Source organism: Ctenopharyngodon idella, chromosome 21 (genome assembly GCF_019924925.1).
Source record: "Ctenopharyngodon idella isolate HZGC_01 chromosome 21, HZGC01, whole genome shotgun sequence".
Classification (NCBI taxonomy): domain Eukaryota; kingdom Metazoa; phylum Chordata; class Actinopteri; order Cypriniformes; family Xenocyprididae; genus Ctenopharyngodon; species Ctenopharyngodon idella.
In genome coordinates, this window is record NC_067240.1 from 18,916,779 (window position 1) to 18,932,121 (window position 15,343).

Sequence of the window (15,343 nt, forward strand, 5' to 3'; positions counted from 1 at the left end):
AAAATGACCCAAATATCCCACGCTGGGGCTAGAGGAATCGAAGGAAGCTCTCTTTTGCACAGCAGCTATTTTCTCCAACAGTGCAGTCAAGCAGGCCGACATTATTCAGGGTATGCTGACTGCATCCTCTGTACCCTGATAGTATTGATCTCTGGAGATGGAAAGCGTGACTGCTTGGCTTCACAAAAAAGAAAGAAGTGCAACATAGACAATAATGCTTGAAGACCACAGCATCAGGGATGGAATTTAGAAAGGTCGGAGGATATATTGAAATAGGCTGACATTTATGAAGTAATATAGGCTTCATTGAGCCTTTTTCTAGACATTTTAGAAACCATAATTTACACCATGAATGTTTGACTTCTCTGTGAGAGAGGATTTGTTTCTCCAGCAGGAAATGAGAAAAAGGCCCATTCATGCCATACACACATATTCAGTACAGATTGCTTAATTATATTCAAATTTCTTTTTCTCTTTTTTTCTTTCTTTCTTTCTATATCAACTATCTATCTATCTATCTATCTATACTATATTGCCAAAAGTATTGGGACACCTCTCCAAATCATTGAAGCTCAGTGAATTCAAGCATGGTACCGTGATAGGTTGCCACCTGTGCAATAAGTCCATTCATGAAATTTCCTCACTACTAATAAATATTCCACAGTCAACTGTTAGTGGTATCATAACAAAATGGAAGCAATTGGGAACAACAGCAACTCAGCCACAAAGTGGTAGACCACGTAAAATCACAGAGCGGGGTCAGCGCATGCTGAGGCGCACAGTGCGCAGAAGTCGGCAATTTTCTGCAGAGTCAATAGCTACAGACCTCCAAACTTCGTGCGGCCTTCAGATTAGCTCAAGAACAGTGTGTAAAGAGCTTCATGGAATGGGTTTCCATGGCCGAGCAGCTGCATCTAAGCCTTACATCACCAAGTGCAATGCAAAGCGTCGGATGCAGTGGCGTAATCCGCCACTGGACTCTAAAGCAGTGAAGACGTGTTCTCTGGAGTGGCGAATCGCGCTTCTCTGTCTGGCAATCCGATGGATGAGTCTGGGTTTGGCGGTTGCCAGGAGAACGGTACTTGCCTGACTGCATTGTGCCAAGTGCAAAGTTTGGTGGAGGGGGATTATGGTGTGGGGTTGTTTTTCAGGGGTTGGGCTTGGCCCCTTAGTTCCAGTGAAAGGAACTCTTAATGCTACATTTTGAACAATTTCATGCTCCCAACTTTGTGGGAACAGTTTGGGGATGGCCCCTTCCTGTTCCAACATGACTGCGCACCAGTGCACAAAGCAAGGTCCATAAAGACATGGATGAGTGAGTTTGGTGTGGAGGAACTTGACTGGCCTGCCTGACCTCCTGACCTCAACCTGATAGAACACCTTTGGGATGAATTAGAGTGAAGACTGCGAGCCAGGCCTTCTCGCCAGCATCACTGCCTGACCTCACAAATGCGCTTCTAGAAGAATGGTCAAAAATTTCCATAAACACACTCCTAAACCTTGTGGAAAGCCTTCCCAGAAGAGTTGAGGCTGTTATAGCTGCAAAGGGTGGGCCAACTCCATATTAACTCCTACAGATTAAGAATGGGATGTCATTAAAAGTTCATGTGCATGTAAAGGCAGGCGTCCCAAAACTTTTGGCAATATAGTGTATCCATCCAACCAACCAACCAACCAACCAAACAACCAAACAACCAACCAACAGCTTTTAAAGGGTTAGTTCACCCAAAAATAAAATTTCTGTCATTAATTACTCACCCTCATGTCGTTTCACACCCGTAAGACCTTTGTTTGTCTTTGGAACACAAATTAAGATATTTTTGATGAAATCCGAGGGTATCTGATCCACACATAGGCAGCAACGACATTGCACCTTTTGAGGTCCAGAAAGGTACTAAAGACATCGTTAAAACGGTCGACGTGACTACAAGCGACGAGAATACTTTTTGTGCGCAAAAACAAAAGAAAAATAACGACTTTATTCAACAAATTCGTCTGTCCCCTGTCATACTGCTACGCTATTTTCGTTGCAGAGCTTCAGTGTTTATGTCTGAATGCCGACTCATTATTGGCCGGCTCTTGCGTCAGCATCACACGCATGCCAATACTGAGCCACCTTTCGGACATAAACACTGAAGCTCTGCAACAAAAATAACGTAGCAGTATGACAGGGGACAGACGAATTTGTTGAATAAAGTCATTTTTTCGCGCACAAAGTCAGTTATTTTGCGCACAAAAAGTATTCTTGTCGCTTCATAATATTAAGGTTGAACCACGGTTTTTCGACGGTTTTAACGATGCCTTTAGTATCTTTCTTGAGCTCAAAAGGAGCAATGTCATTGCTGCCTATGTGTGGATCAGATACCCTCGGATTTCATCAAAAATATCTTAATTTGTGTTCAGAAGATGAACGAAGGTCTTACGGGTTTGGGACGACATGAGGGTGAGTAATTATTAACAGAATTTTCATTTTTTCATTTTTAATTTTTTTAATTTATCACTAAAAAAGTCTAAATAACCCATAAAACATGAAAGTATTATGAAATCATTTAAGACAAAGAACCTTTGGTATAAAGTGTTCTTTAAAATTGGGTCAAGAGCCCTAGGGTTCTATAGAACCTCACTGAATAATTTTTTCCTAAAAGTGTGCTGTTATGGCTAAAAATATAAATAGATTGTTCCGCCAAATCCATATTGACCATCCATCCATCCATCCATCCATCCATCTATCCATCCATCGCTTTTTTACCTGCAGATTATGTTCTGCCAAATCTACCTGTATTATCTGAATATTAACAGCAAACATTTGTTCACCCTGCGAGAACAATTGATATGTGCTGATAGTTCTCACCATACACTTAGGACTTGAGAAACCATCTTCTTTGCTCTGTGCTCTGAAGATGTGAACAAATTTAAAATCACTGGGGTTTTGAAAACAGCATGTATCTTGTTTTTCGTATCCTAGAATGTTTTGATGGGACCTCACAGCTTTAGCAGGCTGTGTTAACATTTGCATCTCCATCACAGCAGGGCTCTTTGTCAATCAGGGCGTGTCTGAGGCCTGAAAAAAAGATGATTGAAGTGAAAGGAGATGTTCATGCATTTTTCCGAAATGTTTCACTGTACCTGACGGCATGCGAAAAATGCTATGTTGCCATGGTAACCCCTCCCTCAACAAATGACCTTGCCACTCTCTCTGATTTTAGCACCTGGTGAAAAAGGATATTCACTTTAATGTCCAGGGTGTATGAGCAAAAGGGGGAAATTGTGTCTAAACAGACAAGGAGCTGGAGGAGGCTGAGTTTTTGGCCTTTTTTTATAAAGTGGGCCCTTCTGGGAGATTTTTTTTTTTCTAGAATGCCTTCTGGCTGTTCAGTTAGACACTATCTCAAATTTACACCTTGGAAGATTTTTCCCTTTGGAGTAGACACACAACAGCGGGGAGGCAGAGAGCTCCGCATGACTTTTCCACACATAAAAACAGCCAGGGAATTTCTGTTATATGGAGCAGGTTTGTTGTGCACAATGCAACTTTTGCATTGTGTTGCGAGTTATGTTATTAGATGATGGAGGGACATTTTGTTCTCACAGCTTACGTGGAGCTGGCCCCGGTTGCCATTGGTTACTACGTTTCAGGTATGCACTGCATAGGTATGTCTTGGTGCAGGATGAGACTCCACCCCCCAACACCTCCTGCTCCTATTTAAATCCTTGTGTGCCCTCTATTCTGTTAACTCAACCCTCATTAGCTATTGTGTCGTGCAGTTGTATTATGTGGATGTGCACTGTGCTTTTCCCCCAGATTTGTGCAAAATGCAAATGTTCAACAGGTTTTTCTTGCAAACTGCCCCTCCAACCTGCTGAGTAGGATGCAACGCACATTCAGCATAATGTTTATGAAATTCTTATTAAATATTGGTGGTTTCCTGCTTTGCATCACTCTAATGTAATAGTGAGTCATTATTTTGAAGTCATTAATCGCTGTGGTTTTATGCAGTACACAGATTTGTGGATCTTTCTAATTCACAAATATTCCTGTCCTTTTAATGTTTATCTCATTAATGCATAGTCGTTCCCTCATTAATTCATATGTAAATTAACTGACTTCATATACAGTATCTGTTGTATATCTGTTTAATATATACTACACGTTTTGACACGGTGGACTAAATAAATGTTTCTCATGATCTTAAAAACCTTTTTATCCAAAGGTGAAGATGAAATGCATGAAATAATGAGTTAAAATAAATACAATAAATATGTAAATAAAACAATATAAATTAAAAACTAAAATATATATATTTTTTACACACACACACATTATATATATATATATATATATATATATATTATATATAATTATATATTTATATTTACTATTTATATTTACTTTTTTTGTGATGAATCTGCAATTTGGTCCACTATTTTTGCCCAGACTTTTGTTATAAATTTCCTATATTTTAAGATTCTATTTAATGTTTTTAATTTTTCCCCCAACATATTTTCTTTTTTCAGAATTGAAAGGGTTAAGGCCCGTTCACACCAAGAACGATAACTATAAAGATAACGATAAAGATATAGTTCTAAAAATCGTTCTAAATATAAAAGAATAGCAATGTCCACACCACAGCTACAACGATAATGATATAAAGAAACAATATAAATGGGATCCCTTTCAGAACGATTTTTTTCCAGCTGGAGAACGATAAAACACTGACAGCCAATCAGAATCCATTCTAATTTAAAGGCTCTCGCATTTAAAATGGAGAAGTTAATCGAGGTCCAGAAAAAGCCACCACTGTTTGACAAGTCAAACCCCCTTTTCAAGGATTCTTTGAAGAAAATGGATATATGGAAAACAATCGGTCATACCCTCGGAATAAATGGTGAGAAGTATTAACAATGAGATCATTATGTCAGGCTAGCAAACAGAGTAAAATATACCTCAGGTATCCAGCGCTAGTTTCAACAACATTGTCTAGCTTCCTTTGAAGTTGCAGTAAAAAAAGACTAGGTGTTGTTTTTATTCCACTATATTGACTTTGTCAGCTAAATCACTGCTAGTTTAGATCGTTATTATGCTAGCTATTCACTTGAAACATAGCATGCTGAGGACATCTGCTGGTTAAAGCTGTATAAATGCATCAAGAACCGTTATCGTTCATTGGTGTGGACGCAAATATAGTTATCATTATAGTTATCGTTCTTGGTGTGAACGGGCCTTTAGTGTTACATTTGTCCCTATAGCTGTAAAAACAGCCAGTAGTCTTTATCCCACCATAACATAATTTAAATTCATTCCTTTCACTGCCTTACTGAATGAAGATAACTGGGACAATACAGAGCTTAAATTAATTTACACTAAAATGAAGACTTGCTAGAATGAAGATTGTGTTGTCATTATGTAATTTAGCAAAGCCAGTTCTTAGTCAGAGTCATCCAGCCCATTTAGGAGTCTAAGATGCCTTACAGCCACACACACTTTCTTGTTTTTGGCTTTAATACTTGTATTCTCATTACAGGGAGCTTCGCATTGGCTGATCTGGGCATGTGTGAGCCTCCACCGTCATCCAATGTATATTGTTCCGACATGAGCCTGCTGCAGGACAGATACGCTCTGAGCGCCGGATCCGACGCCGACTCAGACCCCGAGGGGGTCATGACCCCTGAGCGTGCCGTCCAGCTGTGGAGCGGGCAGCCCCTGAAGTCCCGCCGCAGCTCTTGCCTATCCAGCCCTGACCATTCAGTCCTCACTCTCACCGACTCTGAAAACGAGCACAAGACTGATGAAGAATCAGGTAGGAGAGCAAGAAAAACACTTAATGAAGAGATAAATGAAAAGACACTGATGATTGGAGATTTATCAGAAGGGTAGTGCGTCTAAATTAAGTGGAAAATCTGTAATTTGGTAAGACATTAGTTCCAACAATGAATGTCGGTGCAATGAGACATCTAAATGAAATGTTCTCATTGCTCATTCCCCAAAGGCCTTCAGTTTTTTTGGGGAGTGAAATTGAGCATATTGAATCATTGAATAAGGACTATTTATATGATTCCCTACACTGAGGCGTCAATATTTGTAAAGCCGTAGCTTTTTCTGAAGACTGCATTCACTGCGTTGGCGAGATCAAAGCGATTTACAGACCAAAGTGGAATCATTTCAATGCCTGCGATCTCAAGTGGCATTTTCTCTTTGATATAACAAGACTTTATTGCAACAAACCAGCCCGTCTAACTTGCCAATGTCAAGTACCGCTTTATGCATTTATCTGGTAATCAGGTCATATTTATAAAATACTCTTTGCTGAATGTTGAATTGACACGGTTGTAGTTTCTTCTTTTCATATTACAAGTACCAGACATTAGTGTGTGAATTCAGAGACATTTGTATGGATGTACTATTGGTGAAGCTACAATTGTACGTCTGTTATCAGTCTCATCAGAAAGATAATTGAAAATTGCTAGACACTAATCTCATTTAAAAAAAAAGTTATCTTAAGATCATTGTTCATTTTACATTTCATTTCGTTTTAGGGCCTAGTCATAGTTTTTGTTTTTTGACGGAAATTACATCAATGTTTTGTAATATTAAAGGGGACATAACACACAGTTTCACTTGCATATGCAACTAAATTTTCATGCTAGGTGACTAAATAATGTCTGTCATTAGCCATTGGCTAATAAATTGTTAGATTTTACTCACCAGTGTTTGAGTTAGAGGCTTAGTATGAGTTTAGCACATATATTTTCACTCATCTTGAACTCTCTGTGTCATACAAGGAATTCTGCTCTTTATGACATCATACAGGGCCATACTTGAAAAAAACTTTCCAAAACTTATACAAACCCTGAAGGAGTGTATTTGGCACAGAAATACTCCTTAATACGTCTAACTCATTTTTTGAAACTTTGGCCATAAGTGTAAATAAGTCAGAATGCATGAAATAGCATTAGACATCCCCTTTAATTAATTTTCGTCCATTATACATGTACTGAACTTACGTAATTTTAGTTGTTAAAAATAATATATTTAGTTAAAGACCCCTTGTGGTGAAAATCAAGTCTTAATGTTGTTTATATGTCTATGTGATGTTTTTAATATGCTTTAAGAAAAACCATGTGCAAATTCATACGTCAACACCATTGCTGAGTATTTTCTCCTTAAAACTGCAGTAAATCAAAGACAGTCTCAATCCCGCAGTTTGAAATCACTGGTGTCTGTGACGTTACAAACTACCTTGTAACAAATCACGTAAACATGCCAGTGGGCTTTAGCATATCATTAACAGCGAACTAGCAGGGGAGTCTTGAGAGAAGCCAGGTTATCCTGGTTTATTTTACTGTTGATATAATAAAAAAAAATGGTGTAGATTTAGCAATATAGTGGGTGTGTGATGTATATTATGATGTTATGATGAACTATATGCCTTCCTCCACTGACGTTCTGAGTTGTTCAAAGCATTTATACAGTAAGGATAATGATTTTCAGAAGGCAGCTGTCTGACTCTGACATGGCGAATGGGAACATGGTTTGTGTAACATTAGCAACACATTATCAGCTGTTTGATAACATAGTCAAGCAAAAGGCTATTCATATTAATTACCGTTATGTGTCCAACGTTGTAAAGAGTGATACCATTGTGCAGCGTTTACCTCAGTAAGTTGATCGAATGGATGTCTGAGCTGACGTGAGCGAGTGAAAGTGGGTCTAATTTGCATATTTACTGATATGCATCAAAGCATATCTTTGAGCATCAAAGTCAATTATTTTAAAATTTTAATAATATGTTATAATATTACAGTTTTTAATGTGTTTTAATCAAATAAATGCAGTCTTGGTGAGCAGAAGAGAGAAAATATGTTTTAAGAGAAATTTCTGTTGTGGATGCAGCTTATTGATTATATATAAATTGAATGGGTTTGTGTGAGTTAATTAATAATAATGAGTCAGCGATATCAAAGATGGGGTGAAATGAAAAAAAAAAAAACACTTTTGGTTAGTGTTTGGAAACAGAACTGCAAGTTCTTCATGTTGAGATTAAAGGTTACAAGCTACAGAAAGGCTTTTATTGCACGCAGCAAAGAGAGAGAGAGAAAAACAGACCAAACAGAGGAAACTAATAGAGCAAAGTGTTTAGGGAGGAGATGTGAAACTCCAGGGGGTACTAACAAAAAAAGGAGCGAGGCTTCCTTGTTGAGGTGAGCGTATGTGCAGAAAGGGGAAGTAGATCTAGAGGGGCTGAAAACAGGCAGTCATCGTTCAAAGCTGGCCCAGCTATTCTGCTCCATTCCTGGACATCAAGGCTGCCACATGCATTAATGGAAGCAGGTTGTGCAAAGGAAAGGCACAATGTGGGATTTATGATACCTGCGGCGAGACGCAATAAGCACCAGGTGCGTCTCATCACGCACTGCCAGCGGTGTTCCAGTTTTGTTCCCTTTCTTCCTATTGTGATTCTTCACAGGTGCTTGTGGGATGAGGGACAGGATGATGATGATGATGTTGATAAGAGGAACTCATGGGTATTGATTATCTCTCACACATTCAGAGAATTTAACATAGAAAATGGACACTTTCCACTAATAGGGTTCAAATTGGTGTCCCGTGACTTAAAGCAATAAATCTTATGTTCATAGAAGTAAAAACTAAAATTAACTGGAAAAATTAAAATGACATTGATATTTAGGTTCAACCAATCAACTCTATTAACAAAATTATATTATATTATATTATATTATATTATATTATATTATATTATATTATATTTTAAGATTCTCATGCTCACCAAAGATGAATGTGTAATATTGTGAAATATTATTGCAATTTAAAATAACTGTTTTCTGATCTGCTGATTTGGTGCACAAGAAACATTTCTATTATTATGTAGCAAATTAGCTCAAAATAAATATGAATAATTAATCATACCTAGTTATAATTAATTATAAATATTTGGATCAGTTAATAAAATTAACTTAATGTAATAAAATTAATATTACAATCAATTAACCTGTTGTCCAATGAACACACAGTGTTAATTGTTTATTAATTCTAAGAAATGTTCATTTCCAGGTTATGGGAAATAACAATCTTATTGTATAGTAATACTCAGAGCATGTAGTCAGGATCTGCATGAATAGGGACTCCAGTATATGAGCGTGAAACACGGACAACTTTACGTGTGACTTGAACAAGACTTTATTAACTAGACTAAACACTTTATTACTCTAACATTCACACACATACATGCATACAGTTTACCAAGGGAAAGAGAGAGTTGAAGCAGAGTATAGGAAAGCAAGAAGCATTGTTTGAAATTCAGCAGATCAACAGCCTTGAGCAAACCAACAGCCTTGAGCAAACCATCAGTTTAGTTTTAACAGGCGCTTCTTTAAAAGGAGTAAGGATATTCAATGTATCAGATAATGAGACTAAGTTTGATACTTGCATGTCTTTCCAAGTTAAATTAAAACTGTCCTGATGCGATTTGTGGAGGCTCCCGTTGAATCTTTGCTGATATTGTCTTGATGAAAGAGAACCAGTTGGATTCAGAGGATCTTTGGTGAATGGAAGGTCTAGGCCGAAGCCTGGCACAAGCTTGGGGGTTCCTTAGAAGCTTCTAGCTTCTCACAGCATCATCTTAACATCAGCATTTGTCCGTAAAAGAGAAGAGAGCTTGATCTTGTGATCAGGTGTCCGAGCCAATAAAGAGTTGCCCCCTCGGAGGGAACTTTACGGGTCTTTGTGACTTTGGCAGGATATTAGCATAAGAAACTGGATTGGATGAATGAGAGAAGAACCTTCTAGATTCTTATAATACTAATGTGTCACAGAGTTAGTAACATGTAACATAAATTACCAAATAGGAAACGAAAGTTGGAGTCCGTAGATACCAAACATGCTACCAATGTAATTTCAGTTAACTGTACATTTGCAACTCTGGAACATTAATACCAAAATAGTTCAAAGGAGAGAATTAATACATAGAATAAAGCCTATAAAAGGAAAGTCATGAGATGGGAAAATTGGATACATGTTTATACATTTCCCAAGTGGTTATATAGAGAATACATAGGATTAAGAGAGTTTATTTGTCCTTCTCAGAAAGAATGAAGTCAGAGTCACTAGTCTCTGCAAAATTCTTTCTGATCGTAAAAGTACTATGTATCTGTAACAGGACACCTTGTTCTGCCTGTGTGTTAGCTACGTTTGGGATGCTAGTTGCAGTTTTAGGGGGATGGGTTCACAGAACTTTGATAAAGTGAGTTTATGGGTAATTCATTAAATATAATGAATAATTGTGTGCCTGATTGGTCCAGACGCTACAATTATCAGTGTTGAAAAAAGTTGCTGCTTATTGTAGTGTTATTTATATTTACATTATAAATGTATTTTAGTGTCATGTTTGATTAATTTAATGCATACTGTATTTGTTGAATAAAAGTATCAAGTTCTTCTTCAAAAAATAAAATAATAAAATAAAATAAAATAAAATAAAATATAAAATAAAATAAAATAAAATAAAGCGAAACAAAACATCACAGTGACCCCAAACTTTAGAATGTTATGGCTCGTTTCCACCGAGCGGGACGGTTCAGTACAGTATAGTATGGTACGCAATTATTTCCGTTTCCATTGTCAGAAGTTGTGAATGGTACCAAAATAACGAACTGTACCATACCACTTTTTTGGGACCCTTCCGTTGGGGTACCTAGCACAATAGTACCAATAGTACCGGTACCAAAAGGGTGGAGCTACACTCACTGCAGAATGTTGATTGGTTGACAGAAAATCGTCACTTGCGCGTGCCTCAAGGGGAATGACAACACAATACCGTTGCAACACAATGTGTATTTTTCGGCTGTTTTTCCTCAAACAAAGCTGCTGTATGTCCACCATTGTTGTTTACTGTCAGTTTCTTTTTCACACGAGAATGACGTCAATCGCTACTTTCTGGCATACACCACAACTATCAAGTAAGGGTACTGTTGGCAGTAGAAACGCAAGTTGGATTAGAGTTTACCATCCCGAATCATACTGTATTGAACTGAACCGTACCGTTCAGTGGAAACGAGCCATTAGTGTCCTAATTGTTGGTGACAGGGTTTTTAAAATTATAATTATATATATATATAAAAATATTAAAATATATACATATATAAAATATTATAATTATTATATATAAAATTATATTTTAAATAAATTATTATTATTATCATTTATAGATTATTATTATAGATTGACCTCCAGCTGTACACAGAGTAGATTTTATGACAGTTCACAGTATCACACCCTTTTATTACCCTTAAAGGGTTAGTTCACCCAAAAATGAAAATCCTGTCATTAATTACTCACCCTCATGTTGGTCCACACCTGTAAGACCTTTGTTCATCTTCGGAACACAAATTAAGATATTTTTGATGAAATCCGATGGCTCAGTGAGACCTCTATTGCAAGCAAGATCATTTAACTTTCAGTGCCCAGAAAGGTACTAAAAACATATTCATGTGAGTACAGTGGTTCAACCTTAATATTATAAAGCGTCGAGAATACTTTTTGTGTGCCAAAAAAAAAAAAAACGAAATAACGACTTTTCAACAATATCTAGTAATGGGTGATTTTAAAACACTGCTTTAAATCTTTTGTTTCGAATCAGTGATTCAGATCGCGTGTCAAACTGCCAAACCACTGAAATCATGTGACTTTGGCTCTCTGAACCACTGATTCGAATCAAAAGATTCGAAGCAGTGTTTTGAAATTGGCCATCACTAGATATTGTTGAAAAGTCGTTTTTTCGTTTTTTTTGGTGCACAAAAAGTATTAAGGTAGAACCACTGTACTCACATGAACTGTTTTAAAAATGTCTTTAGTAGCTTTCTGGGCACTGAAAGGGTGAATTAACTTACTGGCAATAGAGGCCTCATTGATCCATCGGATTTCATCAAAAATATCTTAATTTGTGTTCTGAAGATGAACTAAGGTGCTACAGGTGTAGAACAACATAAGGGTGAGTATTAAATGACACAATTTTCATTTTTGGGTGAAATTTGACTTCATTTTTTAGTTTCAAGCCCTGTACCATTTTCGTGGATATTGCCAATGGCTGCTACACCCCTAGAGACTTTTCATAGGATCTTTGGTGTGTCTTTGAAGGAAGGGACTTTGAGCCTTTTTGTTTTCCTATGGTGGTTGATGTCACCACCACTGAAAACCTCTCGAGACTGCAGTGAAAGACTCAAGCCCTGAAGACATTAAAAACAGTAAAAAGCAATACTTCTACAGCAGTGCTTCATTTGACAAGTTCAACTCCTCAATCGCTTTTGCCCTTTCTTTCAAATGAGTGTAAGCACATGAACAATGTGGACAGTTTCCAAAACAGAAACAGTTTTTGAGAGTATGACTGTTATTATGAAGCAATGTAGACGCATTTACGTATGACCAACAGTGATTATCACATGTGCATTTGAAACATTACACTGCTGAATCACAATACACACGGTTTCCACTCAATCAAATCCCACTCAGATGGCTGCTTCTATGAATAATCTTCGTGCATGAGCATCTTCAGCAAGGATGCGTTAAATTGATCAAAAGTGACAGTAACAAAAGTTTGCAAATAAATGCCGTTGTTTTAAACTTTCTTATCAACGAGTACTGAAAATGTATTAAAGTAATGCCATAATTAAATCTTTTCTCGATGGTCCGTACAGACTCAGATGGCTGCTTCTATGAATAATCTTCATCCATACATAAGCATCTGTTTTGTGTCCAGCTGTGTTTGTAATTAGCACACAAGCACCAAAATGGCGTGTTTTCATAGCCACCTGCCGTCTAATTTCAGCGTCTCACAATCTTGGTGACATGGGTTCTTTGCTCAAGCAATGGACACCTGAGTCACATTGTGCGTTTAAAAGAGAAAAAAAAGTCGAAGTTTAGCTTGATGCACGTTTGGCCTGTGGGCGGCGTCGGTGGTCGTGTTGCCACTGTGACAGACATTCACCAGAGCGTCGGCGTGTGCACACGCTGGGAACAGCGTGACGTTCTCAGAAGAATCATTCACATTGTTTCCACCACTGCTCTGAGCCACGCAGTCTTCAAACACCCTTGTGGCGGCCCACTGATCTTTGTTTTTCTCTTTCTTCTCAGTTCTGAACTTCCCTTTCAGTGCCACAGGCAGAAATTGAATCCCTTTCCCTTCAATTCCACCCCTTCTTCTGCCTACTGAGACTGAAGACCACGTCAAGTCTGTGTGGGTTATTTTAATGCACCACGTTTAAGAAAAAAAAGTTTGTCTATTTGTGTGTGTATTTGTGTTCATTGAAATAAACGTGAACACAGCAGGGCGCAGACCACTAATGAATTTCCACTGTGGGAGCTAATTAATAGGGACGACAAGAGCCGGATTTGATCAAGAGAATGCTGGGTGACTAGCTGCAGAAGTGAGTCCTGAGGCGTCGTGTTCAGCCACCGTGTGCGTGAAGAGTGTGGCATGATGATATGATAAAGACGGCACCTTCAGGGAACACTTACACTCATTACTACTCGCTTTTGTTGCCATTCACGGGTCAACTCTCTTGCTCGCCCGCGTTGAAGAAATGCCCTGCCGCCGTTCCCGGGCTCCCTATCCCAAGTGTCCTCGCTCAGATCTGCCCGTCTTCTGTTGTTTGCTGAGCCTTGGTTACTTTTACAGACATGGGGTTCATGTCCCTGGCAGATTACAGCTAAATGATTAGAGAAGGAGCGCTCATTAAAATGCCACAGTTTGCTCGTGGCGCTGTTCGCACTCTTTTAAGTTCTTGTGGTGTGTACTGTCACACAGCTTGTACTGAGGCCATTAACTAGTCTAAGGACACAAACTTCAGCTCTCGGGAGTCATTGCACGTTATGAGAAGTTGTAGCATTATTAACTGCGAAATGTGAAAACAAAGTTTGGCCGAAGATGACTTCGTAATATGAGAATGTGGATTAATTCTTGGATGCATGAATTATTAAATCACAAAGGGAAAAAGTGTTTCTGTTTACTTTTAAACAAGAATATAATCATTCACAATCTTTGTTTATATCATACATTTCTATTGCTCTCTGTTGCATTATTTCTACATGATTTAAGCATTAATGTTTAAAATATTATGTAAATTATGCATTGTAATAATGTTATTTAAATTATGTATTAATTACTGCTGTCAAACGATTAATCACGATTAATCGCATCCAAAATAAAAGTTTGTGTTTACATAATATATTACACAAGTATATATTTAAGAAATATTTACATGTACACATGTGTATAAGTGTGTGTGTGTGTGTACATAAATATAAATATATATGTGTTTGTGTGTGTATATATATATATATATATATATATATATATATATATATATATATATATATATATTTTGTTAAATATATACATGTACAGTATCTCACAGAAGTGAGTACACCCCTCACATTTTTGTAAATATTTTATTATCTTTTCATGTGACAACACTGAAGAAATGACACTTTGCTACAATGTAAAGTAGTGAGTGTACAGCTTGTATGACAGTGTAAATTTGCTGTCCCCTCAAAATAACTCAACACACAGCCATTGATGTCTAAACCGCTGGCCACAAAAGTGAGTACACCCCTAAGTAAAAATGTCCAAATTGGGCCCAACTGGCCATTTTCTCTCCCTGGTGTCATGTGACTCGTTAGTGTTACAAGGTCTCAGGTGTGAATGGGGAGCAGGTCTGTTAAATTTGGTGTTATCGCTCTCACTCTCTCATATTGGTCACTGGAAGTTCAACATGGCACCTCATGGCAAAGAACTCTCTGAGGATCTGAAAAAAAGAATTGTTGCTATACATAAAGATGGCGTAGGCTATAAGAAGAGTTTGTATAATGATGAATTTAAAAGTTAATGACCAAATGTATCTTTATAAATGTTCACCATGTTGTTGCATTTGAAATATAATGTGGACAACATTGAATAAATAATTTTTTATTAGGTTAGATACTGATTATTAATCGCTCAAACCCCTAAACCATTGATCTCGCACATCTGCCATGTTTGTAGTTTTTTAACACTTTTTAGTTGTGTTTGTAGTTTCTAATCAAATTCTCATCCAACACGCAATGGGTTGTGGGCAATATTAGCCATTAGAGCGTGCACAGATCTGCACTTTGAATTCTAAACCGGAAATAGTAGACCATCCATGTATCTTTAGAGTACTAATTTCAACATACTACGATTTGGGACATGCTAATTCTAATTTCAAATACTATTTAGAACAGATAGTATGCGAATTGGGAAGCAGCAAGTGGCATGTAAACCTCATGCTAGTTTGGTTGTAAACATCACACCAT

The 15,343-nt window shown here is 37.5% G+C and overlaps 1 protein-coding gene across 2 annotated transcripts in view; it reads left to right on the forward strand.

Annotated features, from left to right (window-relative positions):
• The window catches only part of tenm2b (teneurin transmembrane protein 2b), a 289,835-nt gene that overhangs the window by 74,107 nt on the left and 200,385 nt on the right, over positions 1–15,343 (forward strand). For both annotated transcript variants that reach the window (XM_051876630.1, XM_051876631.1), the window contains exon 3: positions 5,523–5,798. In XM_051876630.1, coding sequence (XP_051732590.1) covers positions 5,523–5,798 — 276 coding nt within the window. The remainder of the gene's footprint in view (positions 1–5,522; positions 5,799–15,343) is intronic.